Consider the following 22,959-nt stretch of genomic DNA (forward strand, 5'->3'; position numbering starts at 1 on the left):
ATCCCGTATTAGTCGAGAAAAAGTCCCGAAATGACCCCGACGGGTTCCCGGACGGATCCCGAAAAGCATCCAGATATGATGCCGAAAGGGTCGCCAAATGATCCCGTATTAGTCGAGAAAAAGTACCGAAATAACCCCAACGGGATCCCGAACGGATCCTCAAAATCATATAGAAATGATGCCGGAAGGTACCCCAAATGAACCCAAAATAGTCCCGAAATGACCCTGATTGGATCCTGGACGGATCACGAAAACCATCTAGCAATGATGCCGGAAGGTACCTCAAATGAACCCGTATTAGTCGAGAAAAAGTCCCAAAATTACCCTGAAGGGATCCCGAACGGATCCCGAAAACCATACAGAAATGATGCCGAAAAGGTCCCCAAATGATCCCGTATAAGTCGAGAAAAAGTCCCGAAATGACCCCGACGGGATCCCGGACGGATCCCGAAAACCTTCTAGAAATGATGCCGGAAGGTACCCCAAATGATCCCGAAATAGTCCCGAAATGACCCCGACGGGATCCCGGACGGATCCCGAAAACCATCTAGAAATGATGCCGGAAGGTACCTCAAATGAACCCGTATTAGTCGAGAAAAAGTCCCAAAATTACCCTGAAGGGATCCCGAACGGATCCCGAAAACCATCCAGAAATGATGCCGAAAGCGTCCCCAAATGATCCCGTATTCGTCGAGAAAAATTCCCGAAATGACCCCGACGGAATCCCGGACGGATCCTCAAAACCATATAGAAATGGTGCCGGAAGGTACCCCAAAGGATCCCGAAATAGTTCCGTAATGAAGCTGACGGGATCCCGGACGGATCCCGAAAACCATCTAGAAATGATGCCGGAAGGTACCCCAAATAATCCCGAAATAGTTCCGAAATGACCCCGACGGGATCCCGGACGGATCCCGAAAACCATCCAGAAATGATGCCGAAAGCGTCCCCAAATGATCCCGTATTAGTCGAGAAAAAGTCCCGAAATGACCCCGACGGGTTCCCGGACGGATCCCGAAAAGCATCCAGATATGATGCCGAAAGGGTCGCCAAATGATCCCGTATAAGTCGAGAAAAAGTCCCGAAATGACCAAGACGGGATCCCGGACGGATCCCTAAAACCATCTAGCAATGACGCCGGAAGCTACCCCAAATGATCCCGTATTAGTCGAGAAAAAGTCCAGAAATGACCCCGACGGGATCCCTGATGGATCCCGAAAACCATCTTGAAATGATGCCGGAAGGTACCTCAAAGGAACCTGTATTAGTCGAGAAAAAGTCCCAAAATGACCCTGAAGGGATCCCGAACGGTTTTTAACAAATAAATTTAATTACATCTTTTTTTGTTTCTTTCTTAGTTTTTTAAATTTATATAGAATTGTTTGCATAAATTTTTATAATGTAGTATTTAAACAATAGATTCAATAGCTTCAACGCTGAGTCGTGTTTGTATGAATGTTACACTTTTAGCGACCCCCACCCATTTTACCACACGGGAGGCGTTGTCGCAAATTTTGTATATTGTTTGAACGAGTAATCGCAAAATATGCTTGAAGTTTGAAGAAATAAAAACTCATTTTTCCAGTTTATTGGCTTAGTGAAATACAAAGCCGACTCTGAAAACCAAAAAAAAGCGTAAATGCTTTCATACATACATTTCTGTTTAAGAATCCAACTAATAGCTCCGTCACATAAGCAGTTTTTCATATAGATGATTTTAACATAAGCCTATGCATTATGAGTAAATTGCACGTATTTTATGGAGAACGGTAGAATGAGCGACACTGGCGCCATCTGATATTGAAAAGTAGCCATCTCCCAAATTTTGTTTGGCTAAGGGTGTTGGTACACTTTGCAAGTTAAATTATTTTTCCCACTGGTGGGTAAATTTGCTAACATTTTTCGCAATTAAAAACTGCAATATAACAATCGATTACGACACAAAATATGTTAGCAAGTATTTTTGTTGTATAGGGAGTATGTTTACAACAGTGCCTCGCGGAATTTTGTATGTGAATGGGCAAGACGTAATAAACTTCAATTGCCACGTCTGAAGTTCCTTCATATTTACAACGGCAACATCTTGATTGATAGGTCCGACACATAAGCAGTTTTTCATATAGATGAGTTTAACATAAGCTTATGCATTATGAGTAGAATGCACGTATTTTTATGGAGAACGGTAGAATGAGCGACACTGGCGCCATCTGATATTGAAAAGTAGCCAACTCCCCAATTTTGTTCCAAGCAAATCATAAGAAGAAGAATTTGACATTTGCTTTGGCTAAGGGTGTTGGCACACTTTGCAAGTGAAATTATTTTTTCCACTGGTTGGTAAATTTTCTAACATTTTTCACAATTAAAAACTGCAATATAACAATCGAATACTACACAAAATATGTTAGCAAGTATTTTTGTTGTATAGGGAGTATGTTTACAACAGTGCCTCGCGAAATTTTGTATGTGAGTGGGCAAGGCGTAATAAAGTTCAATTGCCAAGTCTGAAGTTCCTTGGTTGATTGTGGCGATGTTATTGGAATGCATAAGCTTGTGTTAAACGTATCTATATGAAAAATGCCATTGTGCCGCGGCCGTAAGTATATGTATATGAATATATGTTGCACAAAAATTTACTCAAAAAAAAAAGAAAAACACTAGTACAAGGGTGGGTCAACGCAGCGTTTGTTTACACTCGAGAACTTAGACATGCGCTCAGCGAGCTCTTGGAGCGCTAAAACTGAGTGTTTTAGTTTTGAGTTTCATTGTACGCTATTGGTCTTGACTTGCTAACTGCTTGCTTGTTTTCCTGGTTGAATTTGTGTTTTTTCTTCTTTTTTTTTTTGTTAACCGGGTCTCTGAGTCTTTGTCATATATGACTGGAGCTCGAATTGGACAGATGATGGTTAACGTACAATTCACCGTATAGACAGGTTTTAGTCGAGTTGAGTAGCTGTTTTGAGAAGCATGCGAGAGCTAAAAACTAACAGCTACTCTAAGCGGGGTTTCTGTTTTCTTCACGTTTCTAAGAGGCGAAATAACAACAACAAATAAAGCAGCTGCCTAACAACCGCTTTTGTGACTTGCTCTGGACGACACGTTTTTTAGTTCGGTTTGTGCTGTGCAGGAGAGTTGGTTTTCAATGGGATTGAATTGAAAAGAAGAAAACTGTGTTTGTGAATAAAAGTTGGCAAACAGTATGCAAAATTTGTAGATATTAAAAGAAAATAATTAAGATACACTTGCTGTCAAACTTTGTGTAAAAAACAGTTTAAAATCTCTTAAAATGCAACAAATCTCAATACAACCTCTTTAAAAGTATTTAGAAAATATTTTGAAGCAATTCATACAATCTTTGTACATTTGTGTGTATCTATGTACGTGCTTCAGTCAGCCAAGTCAGTGATTCAACGTTGTAGCTACCATTATAGCTCACACAAACAACCACACACACATTTGCACCCATATAAATTTCATAAAACCGCGTTTCTACGTTCGCCTGTGTGAGTTTTTTTAAACTCCATAGAAAAAAGGTGTGGTTGTGCTATTGGAGCTATTTGCTCTCTTCTTAAAAGCCGCGTGTTAATTTCTCGTACGAAATGGCTTGAAACAATTTGGTGTTGTTTTTTTAGATTTTATCGCCTTCACGCAGTAGAAATGCGCTTGATTAGCAAAATTGTAGTACTAGAAATTTTAGCTGCATTTTAAATAATTTTGACTAAGCCTCAGCAACGCTTGAGCCCGTGTGTGTGTGTGTATTAACGCCCAATAGAGTCTTTTATTTATATATATAAAGACAAATTTGAAAATTTTGTAAACAAAAACTGTATGCTAATTAATAATTTGTTGTCGATTTCCTATTCTTATTTGGTATTGAACATAAACTGAATAAAACAGAAAGTTAAAAAAAAAAATTATAAAAATAAAAACAAAATATTTTAAAGCTGTAAATGAAAAAATAAATAAAAACTAAAAGGAGTAATTGAAAGTTAAAACAAAAATTTAATAAAAATATTTTATGCGGAGAAGACGGATATCGTCTTGCTTACCGAGAGGTATAAGGGCCCAAATTGGTATATGCCTAAGCTAGGAGGTGTTACCCCGAAGGAGAAACATTGTAAAAAATATCAAGGCTTCATTCTAGAAAATAGGTTGTCATGGAAGCAAATGAATAAAAGAATGCTGAGGTGTACGTGGGGTCGTTGGCCCCCTCTTTCTCATTGGGTATTTACAGCGATTGAGGGGGTTATGCAGGCAATCAATGATTACCGGAATCCCTGAAAACAATTTCGACGGCTGCACTCTATGTCATTCTGCACATTCCACATATGGACCTGGCGGCGAAGAATAAAGCGTTAACAACTGCAACGAGACCTAATGCCTCGGGGCAGCACGAACGCAGAGCAGCATACAGAGGATTTGAAATTAACAGGGTCAGGGTCAGGTCTACTTTATTTGGTGGCGATAGAGAAATAAGTAGATATTACAGGCTGCCAGATCACTGCAGTGACTTTCAGGCAGAAATTATAGCAATAGAGATTCTGCAGGAAGCCTGTTTAAGCTGCAGTCGCGTTAATATATATATTGATATTCAGGCGCCGATCGAAACAGTAGTCTCACACAGTACTTAATCAAGAAGTATCCTGGAGTACAAACAGGCATTGAAGAGACTTGGTTCAGGACGCGCCATACATTTACACAGGGTTTCTAGTCATAAGAGATAGAATGTAACGAAGACATCGATAAGTTAGCAAAGGAAGGTAGATGTCCCAAATCGCTTGGGAGAAATCAAAGGAAGACAGGAGATGCATATGATCCATCAAGCAGGAATGGCGTGGACGCAAGCGGCAGCAAAACTTCGAAGATCATGCGCTAATTCTACAAATTTAGACTCACAAAGTTGCTCATATCTATAAAGAGAGCAGACTTAAGGCTCAGGATGGGCATACTAAGTGGACACTGCCTTCTGGCGTCACATGCTTATAAATTAGGCACCGTCAGTTACAGCAGATATAGGAAGTGCTAGCTGCATTCAGAAACGATTGATTACTTGTTGTGTACGTGTCTAGCGCTTGTGAGGTTAAGGCTCCAGCAGAGTTCCAAGATATCGTGGCAGCGATTCAGATAGGTCCTAGAAAACTTCAAATATTTGCCAAGAGGACGTAGTTATTTTATAATATACATAAGTCCTGGTAGCTTATTTGGAATTTTTGGTTCGGTCATCAAACAAATTCCGGTAATACTACGCACACATTCAGCTTATGTAAGGTCTTTATTGACCTGCCAGTTCAACCTAACCCTACCTTACTGTTATACTACTTTGTTTGTAATTGTTATAACAAACACATAATCCCGATCAGCGATGCAAGTTTAAACCTATTTTTGCTAGACTAGAATTTAAAAAAAAATATTACGAATTTTCGAAGTGGAAAAAATGTATATTATAAATTTTTTTAACCCTTTACTTTTTTGCTGAATGATCATTTTTTGAATTTAAAAAATTTTTTAAAAACTAATTTTGAAATTTGTATCAAAAAAATTTTTCGAATTTTCGAAAGTTCTACGGAAGTGCTTTTATTTATTTCTATTTTCTCATATTATAAAATTTGTTTAACTCATTATCTTTTTTTGAAAGAAAATTTTGTGAATTTTCAAAATTTTTTTTAAATCTTTTTAGTTTTCCTTATAAAGAAATATTAAAACAATTCGAATTTGAAAAAAAAACAGCTTTCGGAATAAACTCAAAACTGTGCTCTGTTAGGGTAAAATTTTGTAAAATAAATTTGGAAAATTTCATGAAAAAGTTATTTTTGAATTTTTCGAAACCGTTCTCGAACCCCGTTTTTCATGTTTTGAGGAAGTTGTTTTTTCAGTCCAGGTAAATTTTCACATATTATCCAATTTTCTAATAGATTACTTTTAGCTAAATGAAATTTTTTTGAATTTTCAAAATTTTTTTAAATCTTTGCCTGCATAGTTTTCCTTATATACAAGTATTATTATATATTGAATTAAAGAAATCAACTGTGCTCTGTTACACTAAACTATTCTAAAAGAAATTTCATGAAATTTTTCGAATATTCAAAATTTTTCAAAAATTTGTCCGAAATTTTTTACAAAGTTTTCCGCATTGAAGTTTTTTTTTTTAATTTACGAAAGTAAGAATATAGGAAAATAACATATAACATTTGATAAACATTTTTGCTTTGCTTTATTCACTAGTAGGTGCATCTAAATAACTCAAAATAAACATAAAATCTTAACAATAAATAAGTTTTTCGAAAACGTGTTTGAATTCAGTTTCCATGTATCTACTGAAGAAGTTTTTTTTTTGAGTCTGATTAAATTTTCTTATACTATCAAATGTTTTTAAAAAACATTACTTTTTTCTGAGTTAAAATTGTTTCGCATTTTCAAAAATTTTCGAAAACTACTTCGAAAGTTTTTACATAGTTCACCTTATACAACTTATTAATTTTTTTTTTTCAATTCATGAAACTAAAAAAATATGAAAAACACCTACATAATTCATAATTTTAACAATAAATAAATTTAAATTAAAGAGCATGATTTTTAAGTTAACTTAATTGAAATTTAATAAAGCAACAAATTTAAATTACAAAGTTTTAAACTAAAAAATGCCAAAAATATATCAATAATATGTGACAATTAAACAAACTCGTCATCCCAAACCATGATTCAATTACCAGAGGTTTGTTCTCCAATGATGACAGATCTTTGAGACTCCCAAATTGAGAAATCTGGACGAGTTGCTTTTACAAGGTAAGGAAAACGGGCAATAATTCAATACCCTTCAGTGAAAATTATAGTAGAAAAGTATCTTTGGTATTATATTAGTAGTGATAATAAATTTCTAAATGCCAAAAGTTTTTGGGGAAATAATTCATTTTCACCTAAATATTTCGTGAATTGATAAAGTTATGTTGGTTTGGCCATTCTTTCAGAAATTGTTTTAAGAAAGCCGTTAGAATTTTATTCAAAAATGCACAATCTCAAAATTTGTTTCAAAAACTCCCTATATGAACATAAGTTCAATGCATTTTGTTGTTGTTGTTGTTGTATCAGTGCTTTTGTCATAAGAGGGAGTTAATGAAAAGCATTCTGATATGAAGCGTTCTTCAATCTAACTCTAATATAGGACGGTTTTGTGACAAATCCTGAATTGGGAAATTTTTGAAAAATATTTTGAGATAGCGCGATTTTAAAGAGGCAGACGACATGGGGTGGTACGCTACTCAGCATTCATGGAAGCATTCCGGATAAACCTTTAATTTAGAATATTCGGAACACGCTCATTTGATACTACCTCACGAGGCCGAATGTATTAAATGAGTATATACATAATATTCCAAATATAAACCGATTCCCCAAATTCTTAAATGGAGACGAATGTTCCGAACATACGGAATTAATAGAACAGAAGGTCGACTTTTAATACGCGCCCAAAAATATCCAGAGAAGTGAAAAAGACGCGTATTTAACTATAATTCGAAGGCGGAAATAAAAATGTTAACTCTTTCAAAAGGTATTGACGAAAACCCGAAAAATGACGCCGGGTTGCATTGGCGGCCTTCAGCCGAGCTTATGAAAAATTACCCTGGCCGGTCCACCAATGAGGTGGGATCAAAATTAAATGCGTGCAAAATCCCATTGTACACAAAATCTTTTTCAGTGCACAAAAACATTACAACAACCACATGAAAATTGCCAACTTCAACTGCAAATATCTCCGGACAGAGATACAATTTTTCTTTTCCTCCTTCGGATTATTGTTGTCGAGGTCACCTCTCTCGATATTTTTGGACGCATATTAGCACTAGACTCCTCCTCACTTTTCATAAAATTAATTCCGATCGTGGCATAGTTAATAAATTCACTATGAATTTAAAAAAATGTTCTAAGGAATTATGCAGTTCAGTACTTATCGGCTATTTGTAAACAGATTGCTTCCTATTTCTACTACTTATATTTTTCGAAAATTCTCAAAGAAACAACACAGTTAAAGGACGTCAATTCGATTTGGGAGCAAAATGGCTGCAATTGTCAAAAAATGTGTCTGTCGAGCAACCCTCTTGTGATTGAATCATGATCCCAAACTGGCGACTTGACGTCACTGTATTTGAAAATATCGTCTAAATATTTTTTGCTTTTAATTTTCTTTTAATTTCTTTCTCTCAACGTCAATGCAATATTCGTTAGACACAATTTTTGTTCTTCAAAATGCATTTCAATGTTCAATATTTTTAAAATTGCAATTGTTATACAAATTCAGGGACAAAGACGTACAGCAATGCATACCAACGCACACACACTTGCATTAGACGGCGCGATGGCACTCACTTTCTTGTATGGCTGACTTATTTCTAAACCAACTGTCCAACCGATACATTCCAAACGCTCGATGTTCGGTTAACATAGTTCCTAACTGGCGCAACCAGAAGGCCGTTGTCGTCCAAAAGAATGCTTGCTCACTAGAACTGAGAAATTGAAAAATAAAACTTTTTTTACTAGGGCAAAAAAAAAATTTTACAATCTCTATATTGGCGCATGTAAAGAAAATTGCTTGAATTTCCTGCAGTTCGTGTCTTATGAGCGTCTATCTTTTGTACCCTTAACGGAGTAATAACAAACTACTTCCTTCTGTAAACCAAACTTTTATTATAAAAAAAAAATGTTATTATTTTTGTATCTAATTCCATAATTTTGACAGGAGAAGCATCAAGTGCATATGTAGTGATACATAAAAAAAAATTTTAATAATATTTAAAAAAAAAGTTGTGCAAGGTCGTGAAAGTGTAAGTGTACACTAAATACACCAGAAAAGGTGTAAAGTTAAACAAAAAGTTGTAAACGAGCTTCAAGCTCAAAATTGTGAAATAATTTGTTCAGCATTGTCACACACAAACCCGTATTTTAAACCACAATAAGACAATATGTCGAAACCAAAGCCTATGGAAATATCCAATATGGATATGGAATATCCAGAACGCAAAGTTAAAAAGTTTAAAATGGGTAAATTTCTTTACAATTCAGAGGAGGGCACAGTTATGGGACGTGATCGTGCCTCTTGGGGTAAGTTGAACAAAGAAAACAAAATTTAGGTATGAGTATATGGATATTGAGGCAAATTTGATGATGTGAAATAAATTAACATCCAAAACTGTTTAAAACTGTAGGAATCTTTTTCTGGAGGAAGGCTATGAACAAAAATACGAATCATAGTTTTCAAAGAAATATTCTATATGACTAAGTTAGTTAGAATCATATTTAGAGACATTGAAGGAATTGGGTTACATTACGGAAGTGAAGTGTTAAGAACTAACACTAACTCAGAGGAAACGTTTAGCAGCCACGGCGTATACAAGCTTACCTGCGGATGCCAACACAGTTACATAGGACAAACAGGACGGAAAATAAGAACGAGGTTTAGAGAACATATTATTGATTACAACAAAAAAATCCGGAATCGAAACATTATACCAAACTCTAACTTCGCGAATCACATGGTCGAAAATGAATGTTCCCCAGCAAACATCAATAAAAGAGTTACGGCCCTTCACATACAAGCAAGAGGCCGACGTCTCGACATGCTCGAAACATGGAAATCTACAAACAGAAAAAATTCGATGGTAGAATAATAAACGAACAGAAAAACAATATCTGACACAATATTTGAGCCTTTAAAACTTGTTTACAAGAAAAAAAGTAATCACACAAGTACAACAGACAAACGCACAACAACAAATAAACACAGAAAAATAAACGCACCAACGCAACAAACCCACAAAGAAGTTCAACCGACGAGAATTACTGACCTTTACCTGCCTCAGTCAGCCACACAAATCGATCAGTAAAAACCAACCTAAGTTCTGAATGAACACACAGCACATACACATAAATATACACAAGCATCAATTTTGTCAATACCTGCTCATCTACCTACGAACTATAAATACAAGACGAAGGACAACAACAGATCAGAACGAAAGTCGACACTGATGGTGGCACAACGCCGAAATCAGTTTGTCTCGAAACCAAATTTGACAAGAAATGACGGAAACTCGTTCTAATATATATCGTCGCCCACTAACCAGAAGCACGAATGTACAATTTTTTCCGATTTTGTGTTATAGGCCTCGTTATATTACCCTTTAGATTCTCTAGGTTCTACTTAAATCTAGAGCTTCCTACGCACATGGAAACCCCAATAATTTGCAGTGCCATTTTCACGAATGTATAATTCAATCAAACAAAGTTGAGGCAGAAAAATGAATGTAGCACATTCATGTTTCTGGCTGGCAACAAGGTAATGATTTTCCTGTTTGTATGACACATTCGTAAAAGTTCCGGTTCGAATGTTCCGGTATACGTGCCTGGGCACAAATTATTAGAGGAGGTCGTAACTCCCCAAAACTTTTCGAGGTTCACATACAATTCTTGACGATTTTTATACTCAGCGTGCTTTGCACACAGAGTATATTAGATTTGATTGGATAACGGTTGGTTGTACAGATATAAAGGAATCGAGATAGATATAGACTTCCAAATATCAAAATCATCAGTATCGAAAAAAAATTTGATTGAGCCATGTCCGTCCGTCCGTCTGTCCGTTAACACGATGACTTGAGTAAATATTGAGATATCTTCACCAAATTTAGTACACGAGCTTATCTGGACCCAGAATAGATTGGTATTGAAAATGAGCGAAATCGGATGATAACCACGCCCACTTTTTATATATATAACATTTCGGAAAACACAAAAAAACGATTATTTAGTAAATAATACACCTAGAACGTTGAAATTGGACGTGTGGACTGATATTGAGACTCTTGATAGAAAATTTTTAAAAATGGGCGTGGCATCGCCCAGCGCCGCCAAAACGAATTTGCAGTGATTTTTTTGTTTTGAGGTTAAGGCCATACCATGACCACTTCGGCCAATTCTTATAGCGTATTTGGATTCAGCGCATCTAAATGTATAGAAAACATGAGTCGCATTACCTGATCCCATTACTTTTAATTTTTTTGTATAGCTGTGTTAACAAAAAATTAGATCAGTTTTTAAAAATTTTATTGTGCCAGAAAAATTAATGTGCTAAATCTCGGAAAATAGAAGGGATGCGAGCAGAGCAATTATCTCTGTTGAAAGAGCATAGTGTGAATATAATATATAGATACATTTTTACATTAGAAACTAATTCTTCTAATTTTGAGGTATCAATAAACTTTGAAAATCGATTTCCCAACATTTTCATTTTGGCACATTCATGCTTCTGGCAAGCGGGCGACGATATTAAATAGTTTCTGTTGAATACCTAAAAGCCTTGGCAGACATCTGAATGAAGAGTCCCGCCTCCCCGGGACTTAGGAAGTCATGCCCGCAAGCATTATGAGGAAATACGGCACCTTAGAACATAGCTGTATGTAGAAGAAATAAACAATCGTGCCCTCAGTGGTATCCACAAAAAGGACCTCTATGCCAGGAATTGCCAAGCGAGCCCCGTTCTTAAAGATAAATACCCTAAACTCGCAAAAGAGGAAATCAATCTCTCTAGAGAGACGCGCGACACCCTAGCTCAACTTCGATCTGGATACTGTAACAGGTTAAACTCTTACCTATCTAGAATTAACCCCGAAATACGCAATCTTTTCAATTGCAATGTGGAATCAATCGCATCTCTATTTTAATAACAAAGCACTTCCCGAAATTTTTCGGAATCCGTTGTGCTGTGGTCGCAACTAGCCCGACTGATATGCTGTCGATTTTATAAGACCATGCAGATCTACACTAGACTATTTCACCAAATTTTACGATTATATGTAAGGTTGTGTTAGCAATATGTACATAAGGGCTAACTTTGATATACAAATCGTCTTCAGCAGGAATCGCCTTTAATAGGTAAAGTAGCATCTACTTTCTAGCACGAGAATAATATCGTGCTTTTCGATAACTCTCTTATCATAATTACCCAGCTATTCATACGAAATTTAACTTAATTCCAATGAATTTTGTAATAATTTTCACTTGCGTCACAACGCAGTTCCATATTTGGTTAAAAATAATTTGAAATTATTTTATAACCTGGAACAATGCCGCCGATCTTGTGTGTACAATCATTTTCGTGAATAATTCTTTTGCCGGCTATTAATAATGAGCAAATTATTTAATATGCACATAACGCGATACACAATGATCATTAAGCTTTGTAAATGTGACATAATTTAATTATCACATTTAACGTTGACATTGAATCGTCGCTCCATCAGAAAAATTTCCTAAAAATTGCTTGTTTGGTTGATAACTAAAATCTTTTGTAATCAAGTTACAAAAAGAGAGTATTGTATAGTGTTTCCAATTACTATTCATCAAGGTGGAACTGTAAAACCGATTTTGATTTACTAACGACTTGCGAGAGAAAGTATTCGAATCTCGCAACTTCTGATCGATGGCACTCTCACACTAATACTAGTTGACATAATAGTCGAGGCAGAGCTAGGAACCATCCCATGGAATGCTACCAGAATAGATATAGCAATCGTATGGGATACAGAAATCAAGAAGCTGGTGTCTGCGACCTTTGAGCGGAAATATTACGAGGAAGTACACTCTACAAGCTTGAATGTTGCACTAAATATTCCAGGGAACCATTTTAATAGTTTTTTTTTTTTCGAAAAAGCCCGGGTAAAAAAGTGTCCTAGGGCAAAATCTGTGGGATATCGGGGATACCCAGAGCATTTCCATGACGAGTTATGCATCCTTTTTATTTTTCGAACTTTTTTTCATAAAACTTCACAAATGAAAGTGAAATTCGGGCTTTTATTATAAAAATTCGAAAATGAGAGTTAAACCCGGACTTTTATTTTTTAATACAAAATAAAAGTCCGGATTTAACTTTAATTTTCGGACTGATGAACTTAAAGTCCCGGATTAATAATTACTTTTGAACCAAAAAATTAAATGTCTAGGAATATTTTTTTCTGAAGGACTTTTATTATAAAAGAAATAGCAGTTTGGGTCCCTGAAATATAGAATATAAATTTAAAAAAAATGTAAGGTGCGATAACCTCCGAGGAGATTTAAGGCCGATAAATTGGCGGGACTGGACCTACTTGTTTTATGCCGACTCCGAACGGTATCTGCAAGGCAGAAGAGTTTTCACTGAGAGCTTTTAATGGCAGAAATACACTGGTAGTGTTTGCCAAACACAGCCGATGGGCGAGCCCGCTTTGAAAAAATGTCTTCTAATTGGAAAAACTTGTTTCTAAAATTTGTATATTGCTTTGCCCGGGACGTGAACCCGGAATCTTCGGCGGCCGCCATGCTCTGCTCATTTACGATCGATATCGATTTGACTTGATGATTAAACGCAGATTTTCGCTTCGAGTGCAAGTTCAACACGATGTACTTACTCGAGCTGGTTTTGTTTATTTTTGAGGGAAATTTGTGTTACTAATACGATGTAAAGCAATCTCAAAAAACTTTTACGAAAATGTCGAACGTTTAATTTAGAGTATTCTGCATTTTTTTATGGTACAATTTATAGGTCTTTCAAAATTCGTATTGATTTTTGACATTTTCTTTTATTGGATATTTTTTGTATCTCTTCCATACGAAAGTCGTATAGCTTTATTTTTTATGAGGAAAAATCTGAAACACCCTCCGAATTTTTTTTTTTTTTTTGTAAATCAATGCGAATGTCGATTGCACTTTGTTAAACTAAAATTTATTGAGCTCAAAAACTGAATACTCAAAAAAACTTGACATAATCTAAGTAAAAAATTCGACATTTCCATAAAATTTTCTAGAAATGTTTCGAAAACACTTTAGAGATTGGTTTGCATAGTTTAATTTACAAAATTCATAGAAATTTATAGAAAATACAAAACAAAACGATTTTAACTAGCTGACGAAATTCGATAAACTAAACACTAAAATATCTTAGCCACAACACTGCATTACTCAAAAGGGTTCAGAAAACTCTAAATAAAAAGTTTACGACATTTTTGTAAAATTTTCTAGAATTTTCCGATTTTTTTTTAAATGTTTTAAGATTGATTTAGTTAATTTCAATTAAAAAATTCACAGACGTTTTTTTGAAATTATTGAAAATAAAAACAAGATTTTAGTTTAGTTAGCTCGTTACGTACTTTCATTAAAAGTAAATTACTTCAGTTGAAAAGCAAATATTTTTCCTATAGATGTGTAAATTGATATCCGATTACTAAGCCAATTAAAATTACGTCAAATTGTAGATCACTTAAAAGCCTATTAAAATAAATTATTGCTTTAGTATTAGCCAAGAAAAATAGTAATTCTATTTTTAGATACTCAAAGATATACGATATCAGCTACGGAAATTTATTGACATTTTTGGAATGCGCTCGTGTATAGGAATTTTTTTATATTTTTTTGATAGAATCGCGGATTTTCTTATGTATCTACAGTGCCGGACAAAACTAAAGCCCACATTTTATTTAATGAAATTTATATAGAGATAATTTAATTGGGAGATGTAGGGGGGTTGGGAGGGGAACTGGGAGTAGGAGCGGGAGGTAGATAAATGGAAAAGGAATGGACAAGTTAAAAGAATAATAGAAGACAGAGTAGAAAAGAATTGGCTAGAGAGTGAGTTTTAAATGTAAGCAAACCCATTTTCAGGCAGAAAAAATTCTTACAAGTACTCTAGTATCAACATCAGAGCTGCTCAATCCCTATACACTTAAAGCACTTTTGTTTTTGTTCTGCCCTGAATAAAAGGCACAGATACAAATTCACACTTTGAATATAAAAAAAAATTCATAGCATTGTCATATGCCCTCAAATGTAAATTCGATTCATATGAAAGTGCAAAGAAAAAGTACTTCCATATAAAGCCAAGGCACTTCGGTATGATATTCAAATTTACACTAACAAATTGACAACAAAAAATTTTTCAAAAATATTGTAGCATTGAAAAAATTTTAATTCAAATTTATTAATTAAAGCGACAATCAAAATTCTTTAAACATTAAACATTTTTTTTTTAATTTAAAAATTCTTCCGTGTACATATAATTTAGTATATGTATTGTGATTTGCACTTCCATATACAAATTTTGAACTGCTGATAACTGCTGAACATAATTTAAATTGAGGAAAGAAAATGTGTGGGTATTGAAACAGAGAGAATGACGGGATATTATAGTTCTTTTAACGGATTCTTTGAAATTTAGTACGATTTTTAATGAATAACTAACATCCAGAATTTCCATAGTTAAAATTTTCACCCACTATAAATGTGCGGTGTTTCACATTGTTGAAGCAAATATCCCCCCACTGAAAATTTTTTTTTTAACTTCTCTATTTTAAGTTTTTTTGGAGCATGACACAAATATATGTACATAAAGCTGTATGTGCCTATTTCCAAAATAATTTTCTCTTTACATAGAATTTTTCGTAAGTCTTACACCTTCCTCAAATATCTAAAAATACAAAAACGCAAAGGCATAAGCATCCGTCGACAGAAAGTGGCTAAAGGCAGCAAGTAACGGCTGAGGTTGTTAATCCCGAAACAACCAAATCGCGCAGTTCATTTGTAGCTACCTGAGAACTCAAAACTTTAACTCATATGCCCAGTTTAACTGGAGATTTTGAGTACTTGGGCTTTGTATTTGTGTGCTTCTTAAAAAGTCTGTAATTTATCAAGTAGATTATATGTAGGAGTGCCTTCAAATCGAATAGATTCAAAGTTTGTTGTTGGTTTTTAAAGTCCGTCTTAGTGTCAGAGGGTTTTTTTTAATGTCGGTTTTCAGCGAGAATAAAAGTTTGAATAATTTTGTAACGATTTTTCTTCATCTTTCGCAAATTGTGGTTGGAAGGCCAATCCGGATGCAGGATTGTGTCATCTTCAGTATCCTGTTAAGGTTATGAGTGCTCAATCTTAGTTAGTTTTCTATAAACATATAAATTTGGTTGGTCTAACAATACTTCTAAACAATTAACGCCAAATGGTATATTTCTCTGATAAGAATATTTCGTATATAAAATATTAGTAAAATTTGAAATTCACTTAATTATTTCGAGGTGCTGTACGAAAATTAACACTTTCAAAATTTTGACATACTTACTTTACTTTTGCTTTTATTATGGCACAGCGATTAAGGCGAGCGAAACTGTGTCATTATGGTTAGCAGTTTTAAATGGTCCAAGCGGAACTAAAGTTTAAACTTTTTCATATTTAAAATAATTTGTTAATATTTTTCAATTGACTTAGGGCTGTGGAAAGCTCCCCACAGTAAATATATGAAAATGGAACCCTGATGCCGAATTATGAAATCCTAGAACACCGATATACATGATTTTTGAAATAAATCTTGAAATTGGACATTTTTTAATTGGAATCTGAGATAGGGCCGTATTTCAATCAGCACTCGACATGTTTTATAATTTTAGAAAATTTTTCTGCATTGTGATTTGCTGTGGTTTTGCTTTGTATAGGTATTGTCTTCTTGGGATTCAGTTTTATCTATATTTTGGCCTGTTTGGCATGTGTATTTCTTGATTTATGAAAATTTTCTATCGAAAAACTATCCGCTTGCATGAAGAACTATGGGAACTTAACTCACTTTTTTTTTTTAATTTTATACATATATATCACCATCATTAATTTGCGCTTCACCGACCAAGCAGTTTTGGCCGTTTCGTAAAAATTCGGCCAGTTTCGCGATAACTGACGTGGGGAAGTTAAGTTTTCTTCCACATGCCTTTATGAACTCAGTACAGATGTCAAACTTTCTTTGCTTCCAAATGGCTTCCAAATCTTTGCTCCAAATGGCGAATGAAATACTTTCTTGGCCGTAACTTCTTCGTCAATTCGCATAACATGACCTAGCCAGCGAAGCCTTTGCGTTTTGCGTTAAGCGTAGAGCTTATACAGCTCTCATTATACCTTCTTCGATAATTGCTGTCGGCCGCACGGACAGAATCATACATTTTTCACATAACTTTTCTCTCTAATAATACAAGAGCCATCTCATGTTCTCTCGATGCCGCCTATGATTTCGAGCCATACATCTGAAGTATGATGGGCTACTTGTAGAGCCTGAATTGTGCGTCGGAAAAGGACTTTTATTCGAATTGTTTACTCATTTTTCAAATTTTATATATGCCATTAAAAAATCAAACTACAAAAACTCAGTTATAACCCCGTAATAACATAAAAATTATATCAAAGTCCCGTTTCATTAATGATCACTAAAATACCCATCACATACAAAAACGGGAGACTATTGTGAGAGCAGCAATAGTGAAATGAAATGAACTGTTGTGAGACGCTGTTGCATTTATTTGTGGACACACTACTTGATGCATTTTGGAGATCTCATTGAGAATCAACAACTTGCTGATAAAGTGTGTACGTCAAGCAGGTTTTCACGTCCCCTACCTCCCGAAATGTGTAATATATGGGTGTAGGAAATACCACCAATTGAAAAAGAGTACCGCATAATGTAAAGGTAAACAACTGACATTTAAATAATTGTAGTATTTTTCTATGAATCAATAAATTATAATGAAGTCAATATTAGTTTGACTAATATCACCCGCGTTTGCTTATAAAATGGTACTAAAATATTTAGCCCTAAACTACAGAATTGTTTGTTTCCTTTGATTATAACAACCCCATTAACGGCTTATGTTGTTTATCAAGTGTAATTTTAGCCCCACACCAAACTCAGTTATTTCCACTCCATTTGCTCATGTTCTCTATATATGTATCTACCCTATATTATATTTTCTTTATTATACTGTAGTGGTTTACTTTTCAGTTGACTGTTATAAAGTGTGAGTTTACTGCTTCCCGCGGTCAATAGCACGAAATTATGCCAAGCTCGAGAGTTTTGTGACCAAGTCTGTATAATTTTCATACTTTACCTTACCATTTCATTATGTAGGTATATGTATATTTAGCATCGTTTCTGTTTTTGTCATGTTTCAACTTACGTCACTTACAATGCCGGTTAGACCGAGACAACTGTCACTGTTTTGGCCTGAATCATACATTGAGGTTAAGTTGTTGTATACGATACAGTTATTGTTTATAAAATTTTTTAATGTCGAAACCAGTAGCATTTACCAAGTATTTGAGTAGTGTTGGTACCACGAAAGATTCACTCAATGAGTAACACAGCCGCACCTCAAATGAGTAAAAGAGTATGATGGAGTGACCAATGCGCTGTTACAAATGAGCGCCAAGTATTAAGCTAAAAGTGCTCACAAAATTATAATGGCGCCAAAGAGACCCAACAGGAATTTGAATTGGTTTTTGTTCGATAAAAATCTGGTGACAGGAATTGAAGACACCGAACTGGCGAATAAATACTTTTTGAGAGTGACTCGAATCGCCTTCAACAGTTTATATACTTAGCTGAGCAGAGCTCACAGAGGCATAAACTAATCGAGATAGATATAGACTTCTATATATCAAAATGATCTGGGCGAAAAAAGAAATTCATTTAGCCAAGTCCGTCCGTCTGTCCGTAAACACGATTACTGGAGTAAATTTTGTGGTATATTAATGAAATTTGGTATGTAAGTTCCTGGGCACTCATCTCAGATCGCTATTTAAAATAAACGAAATCGGACTATAACCACGCCCACTTCTTCGATATCGAAATTTTCGAAAAACCGAAAAAGTGCGATAATTCATTACCAAAGACGGATAAAGTGATGAAACTTGGTAGGTGGGTTGATCTTATGACGCAGAATAGAAAATTAGTAAAACTTTGGACAATGGGCGTAGCACCGCGCACTTTTAAAAGGAGGTAATTTAAAAGGTTTGCAAGCTGTAATTTGGCAGACTTGAAGATATCATGATGAAATTTGGCAGGAACCTTACTCCTATTACTACATGTGTTAGGGCACAATAGACCAATAGGTCGCAGTGCTTAACCTCACAACGTCTACTATATGTGTTCTAAATGATCAATTTAAACAAAATCGGAGGACGGACACTCACACTTTAAAAAAAAAATTCACAAGTCAAAATTTAACAAAAAACGTAATATATTTATAGTGTATAGGTAAATTATGTCAACATTTGTCTCTAAAGCTCTCAGCTGAGTATGTAATGTTCGGTTACACCAGAACTTAGCCTTCCTTACTTGCTTTTTTTCGTCTTTTGCTACGGCTAGTTGGATACAGCATTTCAGGAAGGAAATTTGAAGAAAATCTGCCGACTCCTTTTTTTTACCTGTAGTCATAAGGAGACTCTCCGAAGGTTATCGATCATCTTTGGACCAATTTTATAAGACTACATTGGACCTCCTACCCCGTAACTTTTGGTTGCCACAGCCTAGCTCGCTTAAAAAAGGATTCAACACGAGTAGGCGAGTAAGACAATTGGTTTGGAGAATTGCGCTGGAAATCACTTAGAAGGGTAATCCTGAACAACTTTTTGAGCCCCGGCGGCATTGACGGCATATGGAAACACCGCTAAAGGTAGCGACTGTAAATTTTTTGTCAGATTTAAGCGGATCTATGGGTTTGTCCTTTTATTTACCTAATAGCTGCCTCATGCAGAAGTCTGATAGGGTGTCCCTTTTGGATACAACACGGTTCAAAGTGTCTGTTCAGCATCTCGTTGTGCTTCCTAGCAATGATACCCTTTCACATAATGTACCAATTTAGGTGCCTAGAATGAATCTGTATTTCTACGTTCGCCCCATCGAGCGGATAAAACCAATCAATAAACCACAACAACAAAAACAATACCAGCGACGTTAGTAACAGTAAAGAAAAAGAAAATGCAATAGAACGAAAGGAGCAGACACCCTCATCTCCGCGCATTATAGCAAGTGCAGGAGGGAAATGTGGCACAGTCGATAATAATATCGGAACCGTATTAAAGATCTCACTAAAAGTGATTACAAGACCATTATGAAAAAAATGAGATCAGATAGCACAGATGTCCCGGCGTTTGGTTTCGCAAGTAAATTATGGTGCGTGTTTTGCGAGACAAAAAGGAAGAGAAACGACTACGTATGACCAGAACTAATACGCTCTCAAAGTTATGATGGCACATAGTGGTTAGGCATGCTCGGACACAGAGTTAATGACTCCAGCGATATATGTCCATCTAACGGTGCCAGATGGCGAAAACTTGCTTAACATATCTTCGAACTCTCAAACGCCTCTTTGAAATCACCCATTGAATTCTAGAACATCCAATGCTTCAAAAACCAACCTAATATTTCTGACAGGGGCTATCTTATAATCTATGAATGATGCAAATAAAAATGTTCCTACCTATACTGCAAGAACTCTTCTCTACCAGTTTCAAGCTCCAATTCTCATTTGACTCACACTCAGGCTAACAAGCAATAATTGCCAAATTGAATTAGTCACATTTAAAGATCGTGCAGATCAGCTTAAAACCAACAACAATCACATAATTCAATTACAATCACTGTGTAGTAGCTGAGATGCGACAAAATTAATGAATCGTTTAACCTTAACCGACTTCACAACCCATTGATTAATGCCCAAGAGTTTCACGAAACACACAGAGCGTGTGGGGTGCTCATTGTGTTGTGCTTGTAAAAAATTCCATTAAAACAAATAAGATTGATAATTTAATAGAAAAAATTTTTGATCAATTGAGCATACGTGGTGATCGTGGTATAACAGAATGACAGCGAAGAATATTTGATTGTTTAATAGTTCCTTAGAAGCCTCAATAATCAGCCTGACATTAATTTTCATCTTTTGCTTCTTTCTTTTATTTCTTCCATAGCAAAGATAAGCATGTTCTATATAATCTTTTATGGTGTCTTGGCTGCGCTGGTGGCTATTTGTATGTGGGTCTTCTTTCAAACGCTTGATCCACGTATACCCAAGTGGACTCTAGACAGTTCGATAATTGGAACAAATCCGGGTGAGATAAACGAATTTAGGTTAATACTATACAGATTTCAATCTTTTCACCTCAACAGGTCTCGGTTTCCGCCCATTGCCGCCAGAGGATAACGTAGAAAGTACGTTGATTTGGTATAAAGGTACACAGCACGAAAACTATAAACATTGGACGGATTCATTGGATGCGTTTTTAGCAGGTATGCCATACAAAGAGCCTTTGAGTCCTTCAAGCTTCACAATCTTGTCCTTCTTTCACTTACACAGTTTACAAGGTACCCGGCTTAACACCTGGTCGCGGTCAGAATATCTACAATTGTGATTATAATCAACCACCGCCAAAGGGACAAGTTTGCGATGTGGACATTAAAACATGGAATCCATGCACCAAAGAGAACAATTATAGCTATCATAAAAGCTCACCGTGTGTGTTCTTGAAACTAAACAAGATTTATGGTTGGATACCGGAATATTATAATGATTCACAGGATTTGCCTGAAAATATGCCAACGAGTTTGAAAACTTATATTGGTGAAGTTCAACAGACGCAAAGCCACAAGGTTGCCATAAAATGAAGTTCCTCTTCCTAGTTGCAAATTGATTAAACAATTTTTCTTTTTAGTTGAACACCATTTGGGTTTCCTGTGAAGGTGAAAATCCTGCTGATCAAGAGAATATTGGTCCAGTCAACTATTTGCCAATACGTGGCTTTCCTGGCTATTTCTACCCCTATCAAAATTCAGAGGGTTATCTAAGTCCGCTTGTGGCGGTGCATTTCGAGAGGCCGAAACGTAGGTTGACTAAAATTTGACATGGCACTTTTTGTTGGGGAGCAAAAAAGTGTGTTCTTATGATTCGACGCATTTTCTAAAACAAATTTTTTAAAACCTAATAAGAAAGATTAGGAGCTGAAAGTGTTCCACACACTTCATATAATATACCTTGCGTTTTACATTTTAGTATTCAGAGAAGCTTTCACACCCTTAAACTGCAGTTTTGAAGTTGCATTCATAGTTCCTCACGAAACATTCTCATACGATAAGGTCAACAAAGTCGCTTATAATGCTTACATTTGATCATTTCAAAAAAACTGCACTTGTTTGGAGCAGCAATATGGAAAAAGGCAGCCAGCCTTCACTGGAAAGTCCGAGAAAACTCTTTTGCGATAGTCGGGAGTTGATAAAGTTATATTGAGAGCGGTTTCAAACTGTAACTCTTCTGATTTGTTTTGAAATGCAGCGAAGGCAATTGGAAAGAAGTGGTACAACAACAAGACATGGCTTTGGTCGAGTCTGTTTGTCAGCAGATCGATCATAGCAGGAGTGCGGGTTTTGCAAAGCTAGTTGAAAAATCACATACGTAACAGCATATATTTTATCAGTCACCTGTAGGGTTTAAAAATTTAAATATATCGAAATTCATCATGTCAATATCACATCACTACACTACGGTAATCCCTTCTTTTTCTACGCAAGCTTCTCATGCCATCGGGGCCTCCTCCTTCCAACGCCACTACATTACAGTCATCCTTTTCTACATGACCTTCTCATCCAATCTAGGACTCCCCCTTCCTTGGGGTCTCCCCTTTCCAATATTACACCACTACAATACAGTTATCTCTTCCTTTGCTACGAGGCCTTACGGTTCGGACCATCTTGTTTTGGTTGCATAAAATGGCAATATATGTCCATTAATCCTGAGGATAAACCTTATTTCGGATACTTTAAAAATCCACCCATCTTTCTGTGGACTAAAGCCTTGAATAGGTCGCCAATTAAATTAAGTTAGAAATTTGCATAAATTCAAAAGCCTAAAAGAACGAAACAGCTATTGCTGCAGGCTGGTTTATTTCTAATGTCGAAGCTGTCTCACTCTTTCCGAGCCGAACCATTTAACAAAAAACGGTCTTCTTTTAAATCGATGAAAAATGAAAGGTGAAAATGGTGTATTCGTGAACGAAAAGGGAATAGTTCTTGAGTTTGAGTGAACTTTGACTAGGTTAGGATGAACTGGCCGGTCAATAAAGACCTCAAGCGACTGAATATGTTCA

The 22,959-nt window shown here is 35.6% G+C and overlaps 1 protein-coding gene and 1 long non-coding RNA gene across 9 annotated transcripts in view; one reads left to right on the forward strand and one right to left on the reverse strand.

The window, feature by feature from the left end:
- The window catches only part of LOC137239494 (uncharacterized), a 123,351-nt gene that overhangs the window by 76,955 nt on the left and 23,437 nt on the right, over positions 1–22,959 (reverse strand). The window lies entirely within an intron of this gene.
- Positions 1–22,959, forward strand: part of nrv2 (nervana 2) — a 69,322-nt gene that overhangs the window by 41,177 nt on the left and 5,186 nt on the right. The window contains exons 1-6 of one of the 8 annotated variants that reach the window (XM_067764843.1): positions 2,942–3,315; positions 8,729–9,090; positions 20,791–20,931; positions 20,990–21,109; positions 21,177–21,469; positions 21,532–21,700. In XM_067764843.1, coding sequence (XP_067620944.1) covers positions 8,952–9,090; positions 20,791–20,931; positions 20,990–21,109; positions 21,177–21,469; positions 21,532–21,700 — 862 coding nt within the window. In that variant the 5' untranslated portion in view covers positions 2,942–3,315; positions 8,729–8,951. Of the gene's footprint in view, positions 1–2,941; positions 3,316–6,600; positions 6,781–8,728; positions 9,091–20,512; positions 20,676–20,790; positions 20,932–20,989; positions 21,110–21,176; positions 21,470–21,531; positions 21,701–22,959 lie in introns of those variants that run through there. The other 7 variants (XM_067764842.1, XM_067764845.1, XM_067764844.1 and 4 more) reach the window with 7 other exon arrangements.

This window comes from Eurosta solidaginis, chromosome 2 (assembly GCF_040869045.1).
Source record: "Eurosta solidaginis isolate ZX-2024a chromosome 2, ASM4086904v1, whole genome shotgun sequence".
Classification (NCBI taxonomy): Eukaryota; Metazoa; Arthropoda; class Insecta; order Diptera; family Tephritidae; genus Eurosta; species Eurosta solidaginis.